This window comes from Toxoplasma gondii, chromosome XII (genome assembly GCF_000006565.2).
Source record: "Toxoplasma gondii ME49 chromosome XII, whole genome shotgun sequence".
Classification (NCBI taxonomy): domain Eukaryota; phylum Apicomplexa; class Conoidasida; order Eucoccidiorida; family Sarcocystidae; genus Toxoplasma; species Toxoplasma gondii.
The window spans coordinates 4,361,955-4,383,982 of record NC_031480.1 but is presented as its reverse complement, the minus strand read 5'-3'; the positions used below and the strand labels follow the sequence as shown (position 1 = coordinate 4,383,982).

Sequence of the window (22,028 nt, the reverse complement as noted above, 5' to 3'; positions counted from 1 at the left end):
TTTCAACCATCCGCGAGGACGGTGCTTACTCAGAACGCGGGTGGCAGCCTTTCGGTTTGAAAAAGAGTAAGTTGCGGACGAGCCAAAACACACTTATAGTCCACTGCTCAGCCGATTTGTGGTGAAGACAAAGGATTCACAGATGCTCCAAGGGCACGAACTGCTTAGCTGGATGGCGCCGCAGCTGAAGGTTCCTTCGGATATCCCCCAAGTTTTTCCAGTGCAGGAAATGTATTCCTGCTCAGCCCGACAGTGCTGGAGCCGCAAGAACACCAGCTACCTTCTTCTTTTTGCGCTTTTGCTGAAGCATCACAAACGTTTGTATTATATCATCATTATCCATGCCAAGGTAGCTCACTGCTGCAGCCTGAGGACAGAATACAACCGAGAGAAACAACACCGGCATTTCCAGCAGCAGACTGAGAATGTGCTGCAGTGTCAAACATACATGCAGGCCTGTCTCGCAAAAAACAGTCCGATTTCCCACGACCCGCCACTGGACTAGCTCCTGTATATCCAACAGTGACGACTCAGGGTTAATTGAATCGTGAGTCACGTGTATCCTCTTCGGAACCTTTAGAAGAGGCCCTTCGTGTCTTCACACACGCTAGCGCCCCGACACACTGCTCCAGAAGGAATCCGGTGGAAGACGGTGCACAGCCTCAGGACGCCTATGAAAGAAAGCGAAACCGTTATGGCAATTTCAATCTGAACCTCATGCATTTTTCACAGGATCATCCTCACGAGTACAGTAGACCCTGAAGGCTCTCAGTTGTTGGCCGCGCTCCTTAGATACGGACAAATGCCGGTGACAAGAATATTAGGACCTTTGTTCCTCCACAGCGGCTGTCAACGCTCTCTCACTTCCCGACTACTTTTGTCTACCTCGCCGAAGAACACGTACCATTTGTCGTAGAGGTAGCAGGGTCATTTCATGGAAGAGATCCGAGTTGTCGCACATCATTCTCTCGAGAACCACCATCCTTCGGGGCGTGGCACGCGACACTCCTTTCGCCCGATGAAGAGCGTGGAACGCACAGATAAGCTTATGGAGCTGTCCAGAGCACAGGGCAATGCACATCAGAATAACGAAAGAACCTCATCCAGTGGGGAAGCACCACATACCAGCCGCAAGTAAGTGCGCGAGTGGCCATCGGGTCCATAAACAGAGTCTGTGAGGTATGCCGGCTTTCCATAGCAGAGGGGTGAAACGTCCACTTTAGGCGGAACGTGAGAAAACCACGAGAGGCAAATACGCTTATCTTTTCGTCTCATAGCTCTAGCCACAAACGTCGACTGAGGACCTTTCATTAAGACCAAGGTTGTACCACCCTTTTGTTTCCTACCTCGGGTGGCCCAAGACTGGCATTTTTAAGTGTTCGGAAGGAACTCAGGTGGTCCTCAACGGCTTGAAAATATGCCTCACACGCAGAGATCAGGTAGCTGCAGAAAGAGAAAACGAGAGACGCAGCACGCCCAGAAGGCGTATACCAGTGAAATGGAAAAAACATAGTCTTTGCCACCGAGATCCATGCACAATTATTTTCAGAAGCCCCAGTGCAATCAGAATCTGGCTGACACAAGAACACACGTCAACGTTAATTGTCAAGCGACCGTCAATCTGTCTGCTCCAAAACCCCACACGCAACGTCTACACGACATACACGGGAGAACGACGACATATCACCCGAATGTTCTCTATGGTTGCTCCACTATTAAGGGCCGGTTTGTGGTTGAGACTTGACTATCCGCCAAGATCACCAACCAGCGCTCATGTATTTCTACAGTACATGAAGGAGTCTTGCAGAACTAGGGAGCAACATCGAGGCCGACCGTACGATTTGTCCTCTAGCTACGTCACAGAGGTGGACAGAAAAGCATTCTGAGAACCTGTCTCGATGACTTGGGCAGATTCGACACATGAAACAGCGTGATACACAACAAGCATAATCTCCACAGATTTCATCTGTCCGCGCCTTTCATCACTTTGAATCTCACTTGGTCAACTTCTTTCGAATGACGGAAGGGTCCGCACAGCCTTCTGCTCTGTCCCGCGGTGTGTCAGCCGCACACGCGACTGTCGAACTCTTCCATGCCTCGTTCGAGGTGTTGTTCTTCTCGTCGTTTCCAACCATCTCGCCACACACTTTCGTCTCGCGTTGAAGGCTGTCCTGCTCTCTGCCCTCTCTTGAAAGCATTTCCTCTCTCAGTTCTATGAACCTGGCGACCGCGCTAGACGTATTGGCTACTTCTGCGAAGGATCTGCAGCTGGGGACGAAGCGTGTCACAACTTGCGTGAGTTCTGTGGCAAGCAGCAGTTGCCAGATTTCCTCCTTCTCGCATTGCTGTATCTCGCCTTCCCTCCCAGATGCACCTTTCCTTAGAGAAGGCGTGGAGCTGAGAAGACCTTTTGCCTTCGCCAGAGCGTAACAAAGGATGAAAGCTGACGTGGAAGCCAGTTCGCCGCGAATGGAAAACTGTCGGTCACTTAACTCCATGGCAGACAAGTCACTCGAAGGTCCACCTACGTTATCACACCTCTGACGCACCAACGAATGTTCTTCATTCCTGGTTACATTCACCTCAAGCTCATTCCCTATCGACTCAGAAGAAGAGGAAAGCTTGGACCGAGACGGGAATACAGACGGAGCGCATTTGGAGGGATTGTTCTTGAAGGAAAGTAGAAATTTTCGTGCTTCAGATTTGACCGGGTGTCGCGGTGCTTCTTGTTCTAGAGCGTGACAGACACTGTCGGCAGCCTCGCGACTGAAGCCGCTGTAGGTAGAACCGATCTGGCGACGGTATAAGAGAATTGGAAACCAACACAGAGAGATGTGCCACACTTAGCCGAAGCATGCTTCTCACAATGCCTGATGATCCGGAGAGGACGTTCGTCTCTAGCATCACGTTTTGCCTGCTCCGGCTCTCATTGCTCTTTCCAAAATGCCAGTGCACACATGTGTACATACTGAGCTCTTCCTTGTCTTGCGGTTCGAGTGTCAAAGTTCCAGCGACGTTTGCATTGACAAACAAAAGTGCAGAAACTGCAGTGAAGCTCTGCCTTCATAACAAAGAGTCCTTTCTAGTTGACACCGTGGAAAACACTCCACTCGCAATGCAGAGAGACTCCTCGCTGGACCCGAGAGTGTGTTCCAGAGTCTTTACCTTTGTCGACGCTTGAAACAGAAGAGCAAGCGTATGCCAGTCACACTCTGGAAGACGCTGCAACAACAAAACCGGCAAATCTCTACAGTTTGATGCCACTCCGGACAAAAGGGGGAAATGGTATTATGCGAGATTTCGACAACCGACCGCGCCTCCGTTTTCGCGCTTGCATCACCAGCTGATTTCTGTTATACCCTCTAGACTGCACCACGCCGAGCTAGATGCCTGCCTGCGTACGTGTCTGCGCGTAGGAGTGGGAAACCTCCGCACAGCCTGTGTAAAGGAGACGAGGCCTGAAATTCTACGGTGACTGAATCCTGTGCACGAACGTAGACAGGAGACAACATGGAAGAAAGAACTATACATGCGTTTCTTGTGTCTATTCGGTCCTCTTGTCTTGCACTTTGAGTTCCTACCTGGCGCGCACAGTGGAACAGAGAAGGCAGGAGAGGGTCGTCGACGAGGCCTAGCCTCACGTAAGCATTCGCAATCATGCCGAGAAGACGGGGCGAGCAAAGTGGCATGCGAGATGGGAACGTCTGACACACACGCATTCAAAGGAGATGCATGCACATACATGTGTAAATGAGAGCTTTGCCAGCGTCGCTTTTTGCATCCAGTGCACGCCACCGTGTCAAGCCATCTGCGGAGACAGATCCACGCAGAGCCCTCAGTGCGGGGCCTTGTTTTGGCCCTAACAGGGAAGCAAGACCTTCGACCCACGAAAAGCTCATTCCCATTGTCTTCCTGCATCTCCTTTGAGAGAGACCTGTTAGAAAGAGACAGCAGTCCTCGACACGGGAAAGCGCCTGCCGACATATTGGAAAAATAAGACATGCATAGACGAGACGCAGCCGAGAGAACTCTCTGTCTGTTTCGTCCACCAGCTTGTGGGTGCCAGCTGGATCGAGGGGCAAGGCGGCGACCCTCGCCTCCCACCGCGCGAGAGGCACACGGTTTCGCAACGCTGCCCTTCGCACAAAGCGTTCCCGTCTCTCTCGCTTCCATTTCTGTTTCTCTGTTTCCCCCTCTCGTTCTCACTCTGCCTGTTCTGCATGCACCACTTACCTCGGCCACGACTGCGAACCATTCCTGGTGGAGGACACCAGCATTTGCGAAGGCGTTCGCTGCAACGCCCACGACGGCGACGTCCATTCCTCTAACGCCTTTGACTAATTCCCGGCCTAAGGTACCAAAGAGGTCAACGAAACCGGTCTCGTCTGCAGGCCCAAGATGGGCGTAGGAAACGAGCAGAGCCGCCAGCATGGGTGGGGGAAACTGGAGGCGAAGCGCCACGACCATGGGCTTCAGTGCGTAGAACAACGGCGGATAAATCACTCCTGTTCGAGACAGGCCCGCCAGGAGAATGCATAGGCGGCTGTAGGTCCAGGACCGATCCCCTGGCGCCGCGCGACTCCCGCGGCTTGACGGAGAGGCCCATAGAGGCATGGTGAGAGATGATAGAGCCTTTTGACGACTCGCAGCAGACGCGGACGCGGCAGGAGTCGAACAGGTGCCCTTCGAGTTTTGAGCGGGCGAAGGTGGATCGGCAGCCGGGCATGGTGACGAGGGTAGGGCAGAAGCGAAGGTATTCGCCAGTTCAGAGGCAGAACGCTGTTCGGAATCCGTGAACGCAGTGGTGAAAATGTGAGTTGCCACCGCATAAAGGAAACCATTCCGATCGGCGAGATAAGATGCTTGCGTCTTCTCTGTGTTGATCCCACTCACAGTCTCCAGATTCCCGCGCTCTCCCGCGCCAGGATGCCCATTTCTTTCACTGCCTTCTGAGCCCGCTGGAGCCACACGCTGGTATGAATTGCACAACGTCGCAAGTGTAGTAGGCCGCGCGCTTCTCTCTGCTTCCGGATCCATTTTCTTATCAACGCTTGCCACGCCGTTCACAAACGGGTTGCCTTCTTTGTCGGGATCCTTCATCTTTCTCTTGACTGTGGACATGGCGCATGCAGGATCTTCCTCCTGTTCTGCTGCTGGTTGAACAGTCGTGCCGTCCTGGGACTCGGCAGGTGAGCTCCAGGGTGGTGAAGAATGCTGAGAATCTTCGCCTTCTTGCCGACTCTTGCGAGTGATCTCTTTCGGAGGCAGCGGGAGAGAAGAGAGGACATTCACTATTCGCGCGAGGATCTCGAGGTCACAGCTAGCCATATTACGCCCCACCCTTTTGACAATCATGTTTACCATATCTGCATCCTCGAAAGCGTCGACGTCTCGTAGGCGATTCTGGTCCTGGCCTCGTCCACGGACTCCAGCGGTTTTACCAAGACCCTCCGTCGCCGGGTGCCCTTCTTCCTTGCCTTCTTCTCTCCCACCGAAGCCGTCGCTTGCAGCCACACCTGCACCTTCTCCCCTGCGTGTCTTCAGAGCCGCGTGCGTACTGCGCAACTGCCGACTTTGCGAAAGGTGGAGAAGTGCCTGCAGAGCGTAGAGACTGGCGTACTGAGAAAACGGCTGACCGCGTTGGAAAACAAGTCGGCGCAAAAGAGCGCGTGTGAGCTTTTCATCACCTTCGTCGAAATCTGTAGAATGATCCCTTCCACGGGTCCTCGAGCGAGACAAGCAATCTCGGAGTTCTCGGCGAGTGACCAGCAGCAAGCCGATGTCAGAGACGGTCCAAGAGTCGATATACTCCATGATTCGCTGATCCAGGGCACTGAGGTTCTCTTTGTCGAGCCCAGGAATTGCCACAGCTTCCCCCGTCCGGGCAGGATTTTCCCCCTTGACCTCCTCGCCTTCACTCACCTGTGCGAGGCCCTCGCGCGCCCGTTCGCTTCTCTGCTTGGCTGCCTTCTGGCGAAGCCGAACAGAAGACAGCAAGCGAAGAAGAGTGAAGAGGATCTCCTCTCTGGAAGAGGCTTCCTGGTCACGGGACCGTTCGAAAATCTTGGCTAGCTGAGGCGGCATTTCGCTGTTTTGAGTCGTCAAAGAGGAAGCGTTCTGCGAATATCGACTACGGAAACTATCGGCTGACAAGGCCCGCTGAGACTTGATGACAGCGTTTCTCTCAGCCACAGCCGGTTGGAGGTAGAACGGGACTTCTTTGACCCATTGCCTATGCACCTTCTTGCTGCGCGCACTTCGCGGTTCGTACAGCTGACCAAAACTCCGAGGCGCGTAGACAGCCGCCTCGCGCTTCTCCAGCTGAGCCTCGGCAGCAGCCCGTTGACGGTCTGACTGGTAGAATCTCTTCCCTACGAAAAGCCGATCTGTAAAAGACCACCAAGGGGAACGAAGACCGGAGACATGCCGAGACAACGCCGTTTTCTGGTGCGTATCCGGAACTCGAAAAGCCATCGAAATTTCACGTAGTTCCTCTCCTTGCTCACCCCTTTCGAAATACGCCCTCTTCTTGGGGGCTCCCCTGCGCCGTCGCTCTCTGGCCTGCGTCGCATCGCTCCTCTTTTCCGTATCTCTTCGAGGTCGTTGAAAAACCACGTGTGCCGTTGTCTCTGTCCGTCGCTCTCTCACCACTGGTGCTGAAGAGTCCTGCATCCATTGCCTCTCCCGGTTTCCTTCTTTCCTGCTGTCTGCTCTGTGTGTTTTCCCCACGGAGTTTGCGGTTTCCTGCAGCCGTTGCCTTCGCGACCGGGGTATCGAAGAACGGATAGGAAAAGAACAGACTCGGAATTGACGAAGGTGACCGCATGCGGAAGGTGACTGCATTGCGACAGACGCTCCGCCGAGATATTTGTCGCCACCGTTAGCGGGAAAGCCATTAAACGACCGAGGCACAACGCGTCCAATCAGCCACATTTTGAATGGAGTCTCACATTCATAGAGGCCCACTAGATTCCTTCTTCTCCCTAACTCGTGTTTTCTCTTCCGGATTTTGTCGTTCAAATAACTGCCCTCTTCGAGTAGCGAACCACCTGGCGAGGCAACAGCGACTGGGGAGAGTGTCCACTCACAGGGGATCTAAGTCGCCATGTGGAACAACTTTCTGTCTTCACACGTCTGGAAAGAGAAAAAAGCGATCATTTGTTTCAACTGGCTGGAATGTAGCTGTCTAGCCAGACGACAAAGAAATACAAAGAGCGAAAAAACCCCCGAGAAATCGGTAGAGGATGGCGAGTAACGCGGAACATGGCAGTTTGCCTTTTGGGCGGGTACAGTTGAAACGGCAGCCCCACAGCAAGCATTCCAGTTGTAAGGCAGAAAAACACTTACTATATCGCAGACTGTAGGATACTTGTAGGGACGCTATGCATGCTTTTTTTTGGAAGCGAAGAGCAATGCCACGCCGTAGCCGTGGGTGTGTATAGTTTGTCTCCGCACGACGAGGGCCTCAAAGCTGATAGTATCCCACGAGTGAGATCAATGTACCGGTCGGATAAAATAACTGATATAGTTAAGGGCTGATGCAGAAGACCCAACAAAACCTTTCACACTTCAGTGGAAAGCCGGGGAAGAAAAACCCCAGCAATTGAGCCGTGCTTCGCCACTGCGCGCATGCAAGCGGTGAGAGGCAATGAAAGAGCCTCGTAGTGAAGAAGCATCCGGAATTTCAAGGCCAAACGTTCTGCTGTAAAGGAAACATGTGTCTCTCTTAGCTCAAAGAGTGTAGGTCACAGTTTCTGAGTGCTCCGCGTTCTGCTTAGCCCTTGTTTGCGAGTCACCACAGCAAGAGGAGCAAGTGAAGACGATGCATGCAGCTAATCGACAGCATGCATGAGCTCAGTCACCTCTAGGATCGCATCTGACAGCCATTGTGCTGGTGAGATGGGGAGAGCTTCTCCTGACAATGCAAACCACAAGAAGAGTGTGGAGGAATCCAACAAACATCCGCACTGTCCTGAGGTAAGGCGCATACGCCGGGTCATATGCGTGTGTTCGAACTGGCGTGTCACACGTGAGGCGGCCGGGCTGAGGCCAGGTAACTTAATGAAAAAAAAGAGCCATCCATGACGGAACGAGAGCGTTGCTGCTGTGAAACATCTATTCACCTTCGGATTAAGCATCATGTCATGCAGGGCCGACACATTCACCCGTTTCAGGAGACTTTCTCCTTCAACGGACATACGACCAAGTCTGTGTTAGTGGAGTTTGACTGCCGTTAGTTTCTGTTCCGTGGCGAACTATGTTAATGTGAAGCAGGCCATTGCAGATGAAATTCCCTGGTCCTCGATTGGGCTCTAAAGCCGTGCAATGCTGTAGTCTTCGAGAACGTGACCGATAGGGTGTGTTTACAGAGAACCCGCAAGTCAGGTGCTCGTCAAGCACCCCTGTTCACTGGGGTGTTCCATGTGAAAGTGGAAGATTGAGTTTCGCTGCCCCGTACGGATATAAGGACACTCAGAAAATCAAAAGTGGGTGTGCATAGCGGGTGGTAAAACCACGATGTTGCAGCTTCAACTGTCAGACTCGAACATGCCATGCAATACCACACTTCAAGAAAATTCACACACACACACCTGCCACCAACGTTCCGCCGAATTTCCCTGATTGCCTATGACAACTAACGAAAAAATGGTAGGGCAGCTGCCCATCTCGCAGCGTGACACCTAGAGCGGTTCGTTTCCCCCCGGGTTCTAGTCATGTGTGTCGCTACTCTGAAACCCTGATGACATTTGATTTTGAGGGAAAGAGTGCGAGCTACGGCGCTATCCGTCCCACGATTACAGTCGACAATGAACGCCGCGCTATTCCATTCTAACCCGCGAACAATTCACAGGAACTTTCCCCAAGACGTGCCCTGTTTATTTTCAGCGCGGATTCCAGTACGGTGTTCAAGGCCTATGAGTTTGGCCTGCGGATCTAAACATGCAGTAATCCGTGGGCACACCCGCGGTTGAACCTCTATTCTTACTCTACATAAGGAGACCTCCCAATGTCTGAAAAGTTTAGGATATTGCCTGGTCTTAACACAATCCATAGTGGCTGTGGCTACTCGCAAGGTCCTCGAAACCTGACAGTGTGGCGATGTTCCCTCCGCCATGCACCCACCAGCAGAGAATTATTGTTTCCTCCATGGTGCCTTCAAAACTGAGCTGGATTACAACAAACGATGATTATCAACGGTATGCGGCAAAAAAATTGATACCCGCTCTGAACGTTCGATGGCTGCAACATGAGGAGTTCCGAAAGACCAAAAAAGTTCCCGGTGTTGGTGGTGAAACACTCAGTACCGTATCGAGTATACGCCAACATAATGAAACCTCACTGTGAGATCAGATGCGCACGGAAAGAGATGTAGACCACTTCTCCCCATTGCACTTGGCAACACAAAAAATTAGACGGAAAATATACATCCCACCATAGACAGCAAAGGGAAGGGAGGTGCAGACACCTTCGGTGTCGGTAGTGGCTCCGGAGGATCAGAAGCGTGCCACAACACAGCCAGTCACGAGGAATCGCTATATACAAATGTGTCTCAAAGTAAAGACAGACGCAGCGCGACTGAACTGTTTCTTGTTTCTGCTGCTCCTTTCGCTAGTCCACTTCGGTGATGTAGTGTCGAACGTCCGCCTATCCACGCGGCATTGCGGCAGCCTCGGCGCCCGTAACCCTAACTGGTTCTGCCTCTACGACACTATCCTGTCACTCTCGAAATTTAAAAGCCTAGATACTGTGACTTTGAGTGCGGCAATCGCCAATGTTGTCCATAATAACAAAGCCTCCCCAAGTCAGACGGTCCACTACACAAGGGACCGGGGTCACCGAGAATCCAACCCAGACACCGATATGGGATATCAAGAACTACGCGCGTACCGCACGTTTTCCGAGATTAGAGAGAGAGCAAGAAACGATGCTCAGAGCACTTGTAATACACGGCGTCACAGCTACTTCACATGTTTCGTGCTGCCTCCCCGTTCGCGCTAGCCCCTGTCGATGGATGTGCTCCGACGGAATGCGGCGACGGGAAGCGACAGACGACTCATCCACGAACCTGCCTTATCTCCGGAATTGCGCGCACACACAGTTTGTCCAGTTCTATTTCCCCCCGCCTCCACCCCCAACAAACCAGCTGCGAGGCATTCCGAATTCGTTATTCGTTCGCGAGGTGGACGCCAGTAACAGCGCTTGAGCCATCTACTTCATCGAGGCGTTATACAGCAGAAAGTCAAGAATGTGGGACGTAGACACCCTTGGCGCCCTTATTTCTGATCCCGACATTATTTTGTGGTAAAGGAGAGTTCTCCGGGTGCCGGCAACACATTCCGCCGCCGGCTTCCCGAGACACCTGCTTATCGGTGGACAACTGCCCGGTTCAAGCGCTGCCTCTGAAATCTGTGTCAATATTGATTTCGGGTGATTCCCGATGTACCGCCTTAGGCAGGTGACATGCACGCTTGAGCTGTCGTGCCTTCGCCTGTTTCTTGCTGTGTGTAGCAAGGGTGATTCGGACACTGACACGGTTTCCACGGTTTCTTGGTTGACCCTACTTCGACACTCATGAGATCTCCGAGAAAAAGGAAACCAAGGGCAATCCCTAGCAAAAGGCTCAGGAAAATGCCTACGTTGAAGGTCATCGACAAAAGCATGAGCATGTAATCCCACGAGTAGTTGACGAAAGCCACGAGGAAGCGCACGCTATTGGAATACAGCGGGAAGCTACCGAAGATAAGCTTTGTCTTGCCTACGTTCTCCTGCGATACGAGGGATTTCTCCACGTATCGCCGAACAACTTTAAGTATGACGCAAATGAATCCCAAGATACATGTTGCGACACACGCACCCGCAAACTGAGTCGTGGTCTCTGTTGGCCAGTCCTCAAAAAGGTAGATCACCCTGGTTGACACCTCGAATGCCATGGGCAGAGGCATGCCGTCTATGCTGAGCCGACCTAGAACAGGTTGGGTTGTGACCGCAAAAAGTGCGCTTGCTGCCAACAAGAATTTCGTCCAGCGCCCCTGAAACAAGGACGAAGGCGGCAACCATGTTGCAGGCTTCACCGATGGAGGAGACCGGGCGACTGTCTCGGCGTGCAGCGGAGGCGCCGCACACCCACGAGCTGTTGATGAGGCCGAGATTGTCATCTTGTTGCCTCATATAATGTAAAAAGGGAAAGCACTTTTTATTTTCGGAACAGGTTGGTTGTACTGGTGTCTGTGCTGCTTGTGGCGGGCTGGCCCCCCAACAACGGCATGCCAAAGCACAGACCAGCGAGTGACCGAGTCCCAGGGAGACGCTTACAGAAAGATCAAGTCTTCGACAGTTTAGTAACCGATTGATCCTCAAGATTCCAAGAATGAAATACATAAACTCAAGCAAAGTACAATAGATGCCGCAGAAACTGTCGGACAGGACCATTTTTCGAGCGCATGAAAGTATCAGACGAACTGCCAAAAGCAAGCGGAAATTCCGGCCGCGCATGCGTTGTGTAGGGTGGAGACTAACCTGCAGGTTCTACTGGTGAAGGCTTGAACTTTTTCGCCTCAGCGCGGGCCTTCTTGCCCCAGCCGTTCTGATGTATGTGGCGGTTTTCTGTCCGTTTCTCGCACACATTTCTGGAGTATGAAACCCGTGGTTGGTCCGGAAACTGTCGTACGTCCAGTTTGTTTCTGTCGTCTTTCTTGGGCCCAGACTGGTGCGAACAAACCGGAAGCCGAATCGACTGTACGTGTGCCACCACGGCCATGTTCGTAAGTCTACCGGCCTTGACCTCTGACTATGCTTTACGTATTCGTTTTTCTGTGACCACTCCCTGGCCCCTAGGCAAGAGTTGGCACTGCCACCGTTTTTCAGTTCAGCGGCAACAGGCTTTGGACAGTTTTGGAATTCGGCTGCGTACCAGAGAGATGTAACGACTCCCGCTGCCCAAATTGGAAACGTCACGAAACGTCTGACAACCCATAAATGCGCCTGCGCGAACTGTAAGCTCTTGAGTGCTTTGAACAATGCGATTCTGGAAAAGCATCCTGTGTAAATGAGGTGAGGGACTCCGTGTAATCTGTGGTAGACACTGACTCGGTCCGCTTGCTGGGTTTGCCAGAAGTTTCAAGAGAACGCTTCACGTGAGCAGGGCACGGTGTGAATTAAGCAGTGACTTTCGACAGCGGATGCAGCAAAAAAGATAAGCGTCACTGCTTAAAGGGGGGGAGCCCCATAGAGGACGCATGGAAATATGGGTGTTCCGTTTCCTATTTCAGATGAGCATTGCTGCGCTTGCTTACAAGCATGTTGCAGCCAAGGGTGGCCGGGCCCATTTCGCTTTAAACGAAGCAGTCATCGGTGTCCGTATCAGTAGGTTCCAGAAGATGGATATTTCGATTTGGTCCAGTATTTACCTGACGTTTTGTGAGTCTTTGTTTGTTGTCGGTTTTTAGGGTTTCTGAGCTAGGCTTATTCTCCGCACTTCTACACAAACACCCTCGCTGTCAAAGCTATGTTCGGAGACGAGGGCTGCGGACGGGCTGCTGCCCCGAGGCCGCATTCGGCTCCCTTGCTGCTGATCTGCGCTACCAGGAGCTGTTAGGCGGCATCTGACGCGCACGATTTGTAGGTTTCGTGAATCACACTTTTTTGGCACTGACCCTCCACTGAGTCACGATGCCGTCCGCGGGCGGACACGGGGACGCAATGCAAGTTCCAGCGGGGCACGAAGACGGTGACTACTTTTCCCGGAAGCAGAGACTCCTTGCTGTTCTGTTCCAGTCTGTTGTTACTGGACCAGTCGCCCACGAGGCTGCGCGGGCTCATCTAGGACCTAACGTCCTGGCAGCTTGTACGGGAAAGGAGCGCTTTGAAACGTCCATGACAGGGTCGCCCACAAAGAGCGGCACCACGACGGTTAACGGAGGGTCCGATCGCAGAGCTGGAGCAAACGCGTACCGAACCACACACAAATCAAGGGCTGCTTCACGTGCAGGTGGCCGCGGACACAACCTCGACGAGGGCAGCACAGAGAAAAACAGGTCAAGGTGCCTTCACGTAACTGAACATAGACGCAGCGCGACTGTCGCTTCAGAGAACGAGACACCTAGCCTCCCAAATGGTAATGAAGGCTGCCGGAAGAGAAAATTTTATGACGAACAACTGCCCGTCGGTGTGTACCGCCAAAAGCAGAAATATGTTGCGAACTGGATACATCCGAAAACCCGCAGGCAAATCAAGGTGAGTTTCCCCATCGACCTGTGGGGCGACTCTCAAGCTCGCAAGATGGCTGTGATTGCCAGACGTGAGCGATGCATGGATGTTGGAGAGGTGGAGAGTCTTCTCAAGCGTGAAGAGCGTAACAAGACTTCAAGGCATCAACCAGTTCCGTCGGGGGGTGGCGGCAACCAAATATCCAACGATTCGTATAGTGCCGTTTCGATGGCTGCGGTCCAGCGTGCTGATTTAAAGACGGGAAAATATCACCCACCAGACTCAGCGCTCGAAAACGCCTAGAGCTGGGGCGTTATGGCAACCACATTTAGCTTACAGAGAGGGTGTCAACCGCCACAAAATTCTTCCTCGCCTTCAGCATGTCCTCACTGACGACGTCGGCTCGAGCAGCTGTTTTGTCTGCCTGTGACCATGCTCACGAAGACGGCGGTTTTTGTCCCGGTTCTCCCATCGTGGTTTTATGGGGGAAACTATATTTCCTTGTGTACAGGAACAGTGTCCCATCTTGTTGCCAAGCTTCACAGATGTTTGCAAGCAGGGTGTGAGTAGCTTCCGTGGGGGAGAGCCGAATGCGACTCCTTTTAGTAACAGTGAGATTGTCGGGAACCGCGTATGGCCTGGCGAAAGGACACACAGGGAAAGAGTGACGTTCGCCACGGGAAAATTGTTAATCCTTCACTACCGTAGAATCCAAGAGGTGCAAGCACCCTGGAAGAACATGGTCTCAGAGTCACATCTTTTTTCGCCGTGAACACTTTCTGTTGCCAGATAGCATCGCAGGGGATTCAACACCATGTGTCGCAGTTGCAGAACACCACGTTTCCTCCGAGCCCTTACCCGGGTAGAAGCTTCACCAGGCTGTAAATCCCGTGAGTCGTCCTCACAAATCATCAAGCAGGTGTCCTCAGGGAGACTGCCTGACTGAGTTATGCTAATTCCTTTCTACTTTGGCGTGGTCACGTGTAACCATATCCGAATCATTTCTCTAGCCCTACGAACAGGTAAGAGCGCTAGGGATGTCCGTGGAGTAGTGTGCTTACTCGATAATATTCAGTTGGGACTACCAGCGAGGCGCTCGCTTTGCTCACGCAATGCCTGAGACAGTTGCAGAATGAATGGTAACCGACAAACGCGTTCATATGCGTTTTCAAACTTAGTAGACGCGGTACTGTCTGAAACTGGCGGTCACGCAGCACCAGATAACGCCCTTGGCATCGGCATGTCTCGTACAGAGGTCCGTATGTAGTGCCACGACTTCTAAATCCGGCGACAGGCTGGTCTTTTGTCTTACCACGTATTAGCCCGCGTGCGGATTTCTCGGAGCGCACCTGTTCAACACTAGAAAACGGAGTTTCCTGATCGAGAAGCCACCACCTTTCCAGAAGTTGAACGCTAGCATGTCATTCGATTTTCACCCCCCGCGTAGTTCCTGTGTGTCATTCGTTGTCGAGACAACTCTGTCCCGCCCCGGTGCTGTTCCATATGCGTGACTTTCCCGCAATTTTTTCAGACTTTCAGGAAAGACAGGCTCCGGAACGATCTCGTCCATGACTGGTAAATCCACGACACCGCAATGGCCCCCAGCACCTCTATCTCTCGTGCCAGGGGACTAACGTTGTATGCGTCTGCGTCTTGTCTTTTTGCATTCGCTTTCCAAAAAAGAGAGCCATCCGTTCCCCCGCACATTCAACGCCGCGAGTGCGGTTTTTGTCTTTTTTGAGTGGTAGGACGCTTTTCATGCGCGAACTACGTGGACATTAAGTTCCATTCTCTTTTTCGACAGCACGAAACCTTGCATTCAAACCCGCCCGGGGAAGATCCGATCTTGCTGCTGTTCGCAGTCCCAGTAGCGTCCTGTCGGCCGCGCCGTCTCTGTTGGTGGGCAGCCGCTACACCTGTTATCTGACTGCCGTGCGCGAAAATGACGCCATTTTTGGGAAAATCGGGGAACTTCATTCTTTAAAAGTATGCGGAGGTTTCCTTTTTCTTCTGTTCGTTTCTTTTTCTCGGGTTTGATAACCGTGTTCGATGTAAGCACTTTCCGTCTCTCCTCCGTGCTTTGTTCGACATCGAGACCAGGTGTGCAGATCCTTCGCTTGTTGATCCGGAGACGCGTGTCTCGTAGAACCTTTTCATTTTACCACACGGCAGTGCTGAGCACTGCTCTGAGTGCAGCAGGGACGGGTGAAGTTTCGCTTTAGTAGTGCGTTTCTGCTCTACGGGGCGTTGTCGTGTCTGGGAAGATGCAGAAACCGGTGTGTCTGGTCGTCGCGATGACCCCCAAGAGGGGCATCGGCATCAACAACGGCCTCCCGTGGCCCCACTTGACCACAGATTTCAAACACTTTTCTCGTGTGACAAAAACGACGCCCGAAGAAGCCAGTCGCCTGAACGGGTGGCTTCCCAGGAAATTTGCAAAGACGGGCGACTCTGGACTTCCCTCTCCATCAGTCGGCAAGAGATTCAACGCCGTTGTCATGGGACGGAAAACCTGGGAAAGCATGCCTCGAAAGTTTAGACCCCTCGTGGACAGATTGAACATCGTCGTTTCCTCTTCCCTGTGAGCACACACAGTAGTCGCCACACGCTGTTTGAGACGTGTCAATCTCCAAGAGTGTGGACGCTGTTCCACGTCTTCAAATGTTTCCCAACATCCGTCGTCTAGTAGACACACCAACAAAAAGCACACGGCGAATCTGCTCATCGGAGGGAGGAGCCGGGGGGCACACAACTATCCTCAACTCTCGAACGAACATATCCGGGGCCGCGAAGACGGTCCAGTCTCTCAAATCCAACCCGGAACGGGCAAACATTTCTGCATCAAGTCACGATTGCGCCGGTACCTCCATGTGTAAGCAGTTCCGTGAAACCTCCGATATTACACACGACTGTTGATATGAATTATATGCAGATGCATATATACTGAGACGCCGATGCAACTATAGGTTTCCTGGCCCTCCATGGATATTTCAGACCTTCCTCTCACATTTGGTTTGCCCGTACACCTCCGTTACGCTTTTTTTCTGGCTTTCTTCTTCGTCTCTGTTTATCAGCAAAGAAGAAGACATTGCGGCGGAGAAGCCTCAAGCTGAAGGCCAGCAGCGCGTCCGAGTCTGTGCTTCACTCCCAGCAGCTCTCAGCCTTCTGGAGGAAGAGTACAAGGATTCTGTCGACCAGATTTTTGTCGTGGGTATGTTGTCCTAAACTCCTTGGAACTCCATTCTTGGTCAGAAACGTACTGAAACTGTATACATGTATATACAGATGTATGGATAATATCTAGAGAAGATACAGGGAAGACTGGCAAGGATGAAAAGACATGCAGCTTTAACGAAGCAGAGGGCATTGGCGAGAGGGACGCCCGTTATGCTGTGTGATGTGGCTGTGAATCTTACCTCGCCGTTTGACTTGCTGCAGCGCTTTGTCCACTTGAACGTGACTTCTTGTTTCTACCTTCCCCAACGCCTTCTATTCCCTTCACTGCGAAAGCGCGCTCAGTGGGCCGTCACCGAACACCCGTGGTTCTTTCCTTCAGCTGTTGTCCTCTTTCTCGCGTTGCTTCCTGTGGCGTCGTGGCTCGGCTTCTCTCTCTTTCCTGTTGGTGCGTCCAGACTATGTCGCCTGTTTGCCCACCCTTCTCGGCTTGTGCTTTCAGGAGGAGCGGGATTGTACGAGGCAGCGCTGTCTCTGGGCGTTGCCTCTCACCTGTACATCACGCGTGTAGCCCGCGAGTTTCCGTGCGACGTTTTCTTCCCTGCGTTCCCCGGAGATGACATTCTTTCAAACAAATCAACTGCTGCGCAGGCTGCAGCTCCTGCCGAGTCTGTGTTCGTTCCCTTTTGTCCGGAGCTCGGAAGAGAGAAGGACAATGAAGCGACGTATCGACCCATCTTCATTTCCAAGACCTTCTCAGACAACGGGGTACCCTACGACTTTGTGGTTCTCGAGAAGAGAAGGAAGACTGACGACGCAGCCACTGCGGAACCGGTAAGAGGCAACCGAAGCGCGTAGATAAGAAAAACAACAAAGAGAAGGTGAAACACGAAGAGAAGGGAAAATGTGGAGAAACCGTGGATTTACAAAGATATCAAGAGCAATGCTTTGTGGAGATTTTTTTAAAAATTCAGTAGAGACACCCGCCGTGCGAGGTGTGTAGAAATAACTGCGACCCTGGAGACAGAGATGCCGCGAGTACACCACTTGTCGTTTTTCCTCCTATGTTCATGACGGGTGCTGAACGTGTATCGTACTTAATTGGAGGAGTCGTCTCCGAAGCAGCTTTGGCTGGCCATCCGTGTGTTTGCCTTGTTCCTGAAAAGCCAGAAGGCGCTCCACAGTGAGGCGATATACAGGGACGCCTACCGGAGCCCCGTTTTCTGCCTTTGTCGACTCTTGCAGAGCAACGCAATGAGCTCCTTGACGTCCACGAGGGAGACAACTCCCGTGCACGGGTTGCAGGCTCCTTCTTCGGCCGCAGCCATTGCCCCGGTGTTGGCGTGGATGGACGAAGAAGACCGGAAAAAACGCGAGCAAAAGGAACTGATTCGGGCCGTTCCGCATGTTCACTTTAGAGGCCATGAAGAATTCCAGTACCTTGATCTCATTGCCGACATTATTAACAATGGAAGGACAATGGATGACCGAACGGGTAACGGCGACTGCGAGAAAAAGCCACACCGTTTTCTCCTGTGATTCTGTCCGCAAGCCCTCTTTTGCTTCATCCACCCTTTGCTATTCTCCGCCGCCTTCCTTTTCTGCTCCATGTTCAATTCGTTCGCTTCTTCAGTCTTTCCATCTTCACCTGTTACCTCTGTCATTCGTTTCCTTGCCTCTATTTAACTGTGTTCTACTCACAGTCTGCATTCCGCGATAGACGAGCTTCCACGTCTTGCGTCTCGACAAGCAACTGTCATTTGTACGCGCCTCCCTCCACCGTGAATCGGATTGTAGGTTCGCCGGTTCCTGGGTCAGAAAAGGCCTGCGCCAGTATTCTGAATAATACCCTTCGCCATTGTAAAGAGGCGAAGGAACAGAGAGATATTTCGGCGCATCTTTTGTGCGGCGCGTTTCCTCGTGCTTCACACCGATGCCCTTCTGTGCATGTCTTCTGCTCCTCGTCCTTCTCTCTTTTTCGCTGTTTCAGGCGTTGGTGTCATCTCCAAATTCGGCTGCACTATGCGCTACTCGCTGGATCAGGCCTTTCCACTTCTCACCACAAAGCGTGTGTTCTGGAAAGGGTAAGGGCGTCTTCAGTGAATGCATATATTTGACTTCAGACATTCTTAACTGTTTGACAACCAACGTACAAATTTGTTTGTCCGTGTGCGTGTTCGACATGTCAAGTATGTGAAGAGTCGCTACTTTAGAGTCACGCACGAACCAGATTTGTTTATCTGCATGCGCTGTGCCCCCGTTTCTGAGTGTCTGGAGTTTCCGCAACCTTCCTTTGAGTTTCTGGGTTCGTTTTTTTATGCGCGCACTGGTTTGCATATGGCCTGAGAGAGCACAGATCGAAGGTGGGGTGATGTGGCGTCGCTGCAGAGAAACTCCGGCGAAGGCGACAGATAAAGGAGAGTGGAAATCATTGAACAGTGTCGGTCGTCTGTTGTTTCGCAGGGTCCTCGAGGAGTTGCTGTGGTTCATTCGCGGCGACACGAACGCAAACCATCTTTCTGAGAAGGGCGTGAAGGCAAGTCTACGTTGTACCTCTTGTCTCTGCCGAAGCTCAGATGTCTCCACGGCGTTGGTTTCTTTTCGTTTTTGCTTTCGTGGCATTACCATCGAGTCACCACTCATAGTTGCGTGTGTCTACATGTTTTCTAGAACGTCCGTTGTGTTGCCTCGTGGCGACCGGCGCGAGTGTATGTACCCTGCGCTGTCAGAAGTTGATCCTTACGCTGCTAATGGGATCGTTTAGACCTTCCCATAGCACTGACTTTCTTCTTCGCATGTTCCACTCTGTGCGTTCGTGTCCGTGGCGTCGTCTGCTCTGTGAAAACGCGTCTCGATTCGCAACCGCACAAAGTAGGGGCGTAGCCTCAGCAGATTCTCATGCCTGTTGATCGCCGTGGTGTTGGTGCCTGCTCGTCTTAGATCTGGGACAAGAATGTGACACGCGAGTTCCTCGATTCGCGCAATCTCCCCCACCGAGAGGTCGGAGACATCGGCCCGGGCTACGGCTTCCAGTGGAGACACTTCGGCGCGGCATACAAAGACATGCACACAGACTACACAGGTATATCCCGGCAATGTGTGCAGGGAAGGGGCACAAGCGGAAGAACTCTGGCACAACAGAACCTGGCTGAATCGTGGTTTGCCTCAGGTGCAGATCCGGCCATTTTAAAACGCAAGTTCCATCAGACGCGGACAGGAAATGACATAACAGACATATACATGTACGACGCAGTGCTCCCTCTCATCCTGTGACGGATGTCAAGGTGGACGAAAGCCGGTTATGGCCTCATCAGGTGATGTAGACTCGCCCATCCCGTGATCCCTCCAGGCCTCGGTGTTTGTATGCTGTTTTCTGGAACCTTTTACACCTGCGTTCACACATGTCTGCGCAGATGCACAGCGTCAGGGGCCTGGAGAAGAAAGACGTCCAGCAATTCGTTTCTCACTTGTGTTCTTTGCAGGTCAGGGCGTCGACCAGCTGAAGAATGTGATCCAGATGCTGAGAACGAATCCAACAGATCGTCGCATGCTCATGACTGCCTGGAATCCTGCAGGTGAGCCTTGCGTGTCGTTCATCTGTCTATTGTCGCAGGTGCCCATGCATGCGTTTTAACCTCATGTTTTCTCTGCATTTGTGCCGTCTCTGCGTCTTCACATGGGAAAGGCACAAGAGCAGCCGTGGTTGAGTACAAACGACCTCAGTCTACTTCCATTTTGCAGCTCTCGCAAACGATGTCGCGTGTTTGTACCCGCAACGCCTCTCTGTCTTGCATCCATTTTGCGTCTTTCTTGGTGTCTGTATGCCTAGTAGTCTGTCTGTCAGTTCCCGCGCCGCAGGCTGCCCCCCGCCTTTCATTGCTCGCAGCGTTTGCCCCCGGTTAGTACTCGTGTGTGTTCCCTGGATCTCTCTGCACATGGCCATTCCGTGGTTTTGCCATTCCGCCGCCGTTGCTTCGTCCGCCCCCGCTTTCTCAGCGCCTTTCTTCCCTCTCGTGCCTTGCCTACCTACCAGCGTCTTCCCTATTTTATCGCCGAGGTGCTCGCGTTTTCTGCGTTGGCTGCGCCTCGATCGCAGTTCGCGTCAGCTCTTCGTCGAATCTGGGACTTCGAGCCACGGCGATGGTGGCGCCTCCGCGCTGTTTTCTCTCACCGTGCACATTTCTCCTACGCTGTTGCTTTTGGGTTCAGCGCTGGACGAAATGGCGCTGCCGCCTTGTCACTTGTTGTGCCAGTTCTACGTGAACGACCAGAAGGAGCTGTCCTGCATCATGTATCAGCGGTCGTGCGATGTCGGCCTCGGCGTCCCCTTCAACATCGCTTCCTATTCGCTTTTGACGCTCATGGTTGCACACGTCTGCAACCTAAAACCTAAGGAGTTCATTCACTTCATGGGGAACACGCATGTCTACACGAACCATGTCGAGGCTTTAAAAGAGCAGCTGCGGAGAGAACCGAGACCGTTCCCCATTGTGAACATCCTCAACAAGGAACGCATCAAGGTGAGCACAAGTTGCAAAGGAAAAACCACAGTCGATGCCAGCAGAAGAAGGACGCGCAGGGGAGACTGCAGCTCTGCGCCGCTGCCTCGACTCGGCCTATAGTCAGAAAGGCAGGGGTGCAACGTGGAAGAAAGGTCAAGGTAAAGGTGGAAAACCCATTTGCTCGGAATGCCTTACCTCCGTGGCTCGAGGGGGAACGCGACCAATAGAGGAAACTGGTGCAGTTAGCGCGGGCGAACTGCTAAAGAATGTTCAAGAATGCTTCTGTCTCCACGCGGTTGTGAGGACGTCTGAGCGTTTTTCTGTGTTTGCTTTTTGTCTCGTGTTTCGCGGGTGTGTTGTGCCATTTTCGGTGGCAGCGCACATGTATCTGATCCCCAGAATACGGAAAAGAAGCAATCACACGAAGTTTTGTATCATCCGGCAGATTTGGCGTTAGACCTGACAGCAACGGCCATAGGTTTCTCGCGTGTGTTCGGCGCTTCGATGGCCCAAAGAGCTCGCATGGTGCCGCGTTTCTATGGATTCGTTTACCAGGAAATCGACGATTTCACCGCCGAGGATTTTGAGGTCGTGGGCTACGTCCCGCACGGACGAATCCAGATGGAGATGGCTGTCTAGCGGAAATACAGAAGCTGCCCGTCTCTCGTTTTCCTCTCCTTTCGGAGGGATCAGGGAGAGTGCCTCGGGTCGGAGAGAGCTGACGAGGGGGTGCCAGAGACCCCTGTGTCCTTTATCGAAGAAAAGGGATGACTCTTCATGTGGCATTTCACACAGTCTCACCTCGCCTTGTTTTCTTTTTGTCAATCAGAACGAAAGCGAGTTGCGGGTGACGCAGATGTGCGTGTATCCACTCGTGAATACGTTATCGTTCTGTATGCCGCTAGAGTGCTGGACTGTTGCTCTCTGCCCACGACAGCAGACAACTTTCCTTCTATGCACTTGCAGGATGGTGCAGTGCAAACGACGGAGAGAAAGGAGCACCCTCTCAGTTTCCCTACGATGTGCTGTCAGTTTCGACTCTTCACCGCGAACGATTGGCGATACGTCTCTGTTGACTTGTTACGCTCCGACCACGAAGCTCCCTTAACTAAATAAGCCGCGACACTTAAGTGTACACCATTTGCA

At 52.5% G+C, this 22,028-nt stretch overlaps 4 protein-coding genes across 4 annotated transcripts; 2 read left to right on the top strand and 2 right to left on the bottom strand.

The window, feature by feature from the left end:
• Positions 1 to 110: 110 nt before the first annotated feature.
• TGME49_249215 (hypothetical protein) lies at positions 111 to 7,380 on the bottom strand. Its single transcript, XM_018780886.1, has 7 exons — positions 4,234 to 7,380; positions 3,582 to 3,704; positions 3,166 to 3,222; positions 1,999 to 2,792; positions 1,347 to 1,443; positions 905 to 1,054; positions 111 to 367 (listed from the first exon to the last, which is right to left on the bottom strand). Exons 1-7 carry the CDS (start codon positions 6,931 to 6,933, stop codon positions 242 to 244), a joined length of 4,047 nt encoding a protein of 1,348 aa, XP_018635024.1. The 5' UTR covers positions 6,934 to 7,380; the 3' UTR covers positions 111 to 241.
• Positions 7,381 to 8,411: 1,031 nt separating this feature from the next.
• On the bottom strand, positions 8,412 to 11,433 carry TGME49_249200 (Ctr copper transporter family protein). The gene has a single exon (XM_002367213.2). The coding sequence runs from the start codon at positions 11,154 to 11,156 to the stop codon at positions 10,449 to 10,451; it is 708 nt and encodes a 235-aa protein (XP_002367254.1). The 5' UTR covers positions 11,157 to 11,433; the 3' UTR covers positions 8,412 to 10,448.
• A 126-nt stretch (positions 11,434 to 11,559) lies between these two features.
• AP2XII6 (AP2 domain transcription factor AP2XII-6) lies at positions 11,560 to 14,179 on the top strand. Its single transcript, XM_002367212.2, has 2 exons — positions 11,560 to 11,993; positions 12,447 to 14,179. Exon 2 carries the CDS (start codon positions 12,670 to 12,672, stop codon positions 13,507 to 13,509), a length of 840 nt encoding a protein of 279 aa, XP_002367253.1. The 5' UTR covers positions 11,560 to 11,993; positions 12,447 to 12,669; the 3' UTR covers positions 13,510 to 14,179.
• A 791-nt stretch (positions 14,180 to 14,970) lies between these two features.
• On the top strand, positions 14,971 to 22,004 carry TGME49_249180 (bifunctional dihydrofolate reductase-thymidylate synthase). The gene is made up of 10 exons (XM_002367211.2): positions 14,971 to 15,787; positions 16,281 to 16,417; positions 16,883 to 17,214; positions 17,626 to 17,875; positions 18,371 to 18,464; positions 18,844 to 18,916; positions 19,321 to 19,462; positions 19,863 to 19,955; positions 20,590 to 20,900; positions 21,438 to 22,004. Exons 1-10 carry the CDS (start codon positions 15,471 to 15,473, stop codon positions 21,519 to 21,521), a joined length of 1,833 nt encoding a protein of 610 aa, XP_002367252.1. The 5' UTR covers positions 14,971 to 15,470; the 3' UTR covers positions 21,522 to 22,004.
• The last annotated feature ends 24 nt before the right edge of the window (positions 22,005 to 22,028 follow it).

Excerpts from the sequence above, each read along its gene's own strand:
- TGME49_249180 (XM_002367211.2), top strand. The coding sequence starts at position 15,471 with ATGCAGAAACCGGTGTGTCTGGTCGTCGCGATGACCCCCAAGAGGGGC. Across the intron at positions 17,215-17,625 it reads ACGCAGCCACTGCGGAACCG|AGCAACGCAATGAGCTCCTT; the intron begins GTAAGAGGCAAC and ends CGACTCTTGCAG. Across the intron at positions 19,956-20,589 it reads GACTGCCTGGAATCCTGCAG|CGCTGGACGAAATGGCGCTG; the intron begins GTGAGCCTTGCG and ends TTTTGGGTTCAG.
- TGME49_249215 (XM_018780886.1), bottom strand. The coding sequence starts at position 6,933 with ATGTGGCTGATTGGACGCGTTGTGCCTCGGTCGTTTAATGGCTTTCCC. Across the intron at positions 2,793-3,165 it reads TGTTTCAAGCGTCGACAAAG|ATCGGTTCTACCTACAGCGG; the intron begins GTAAAGACTCTG and ends TACCGTCGCCAG. Across the intron at positions 368-904 it reads TGCTACCTCTACGACAAATG|GCTGCAGCAGTGAGCTACCT; the intron begins GTACGTGTTCTT and ends TTCTGTCCTCAG.
- TGME49_249200 (XM_002367213.2), bottom strand. The coding sequence starts at position 11,156 with ATGACAATCTCGGCCTCATCAACAGCTCGTGGGTGTGCGGCGCCTCCG.
- AP2XII6 (XM_002367212.2), top strand. The coding sequence starts at position 12,670 with ATGCCGTCCGCGGGCGGACACGGGGACGCAATGCAAGTTCCAGCGGGG.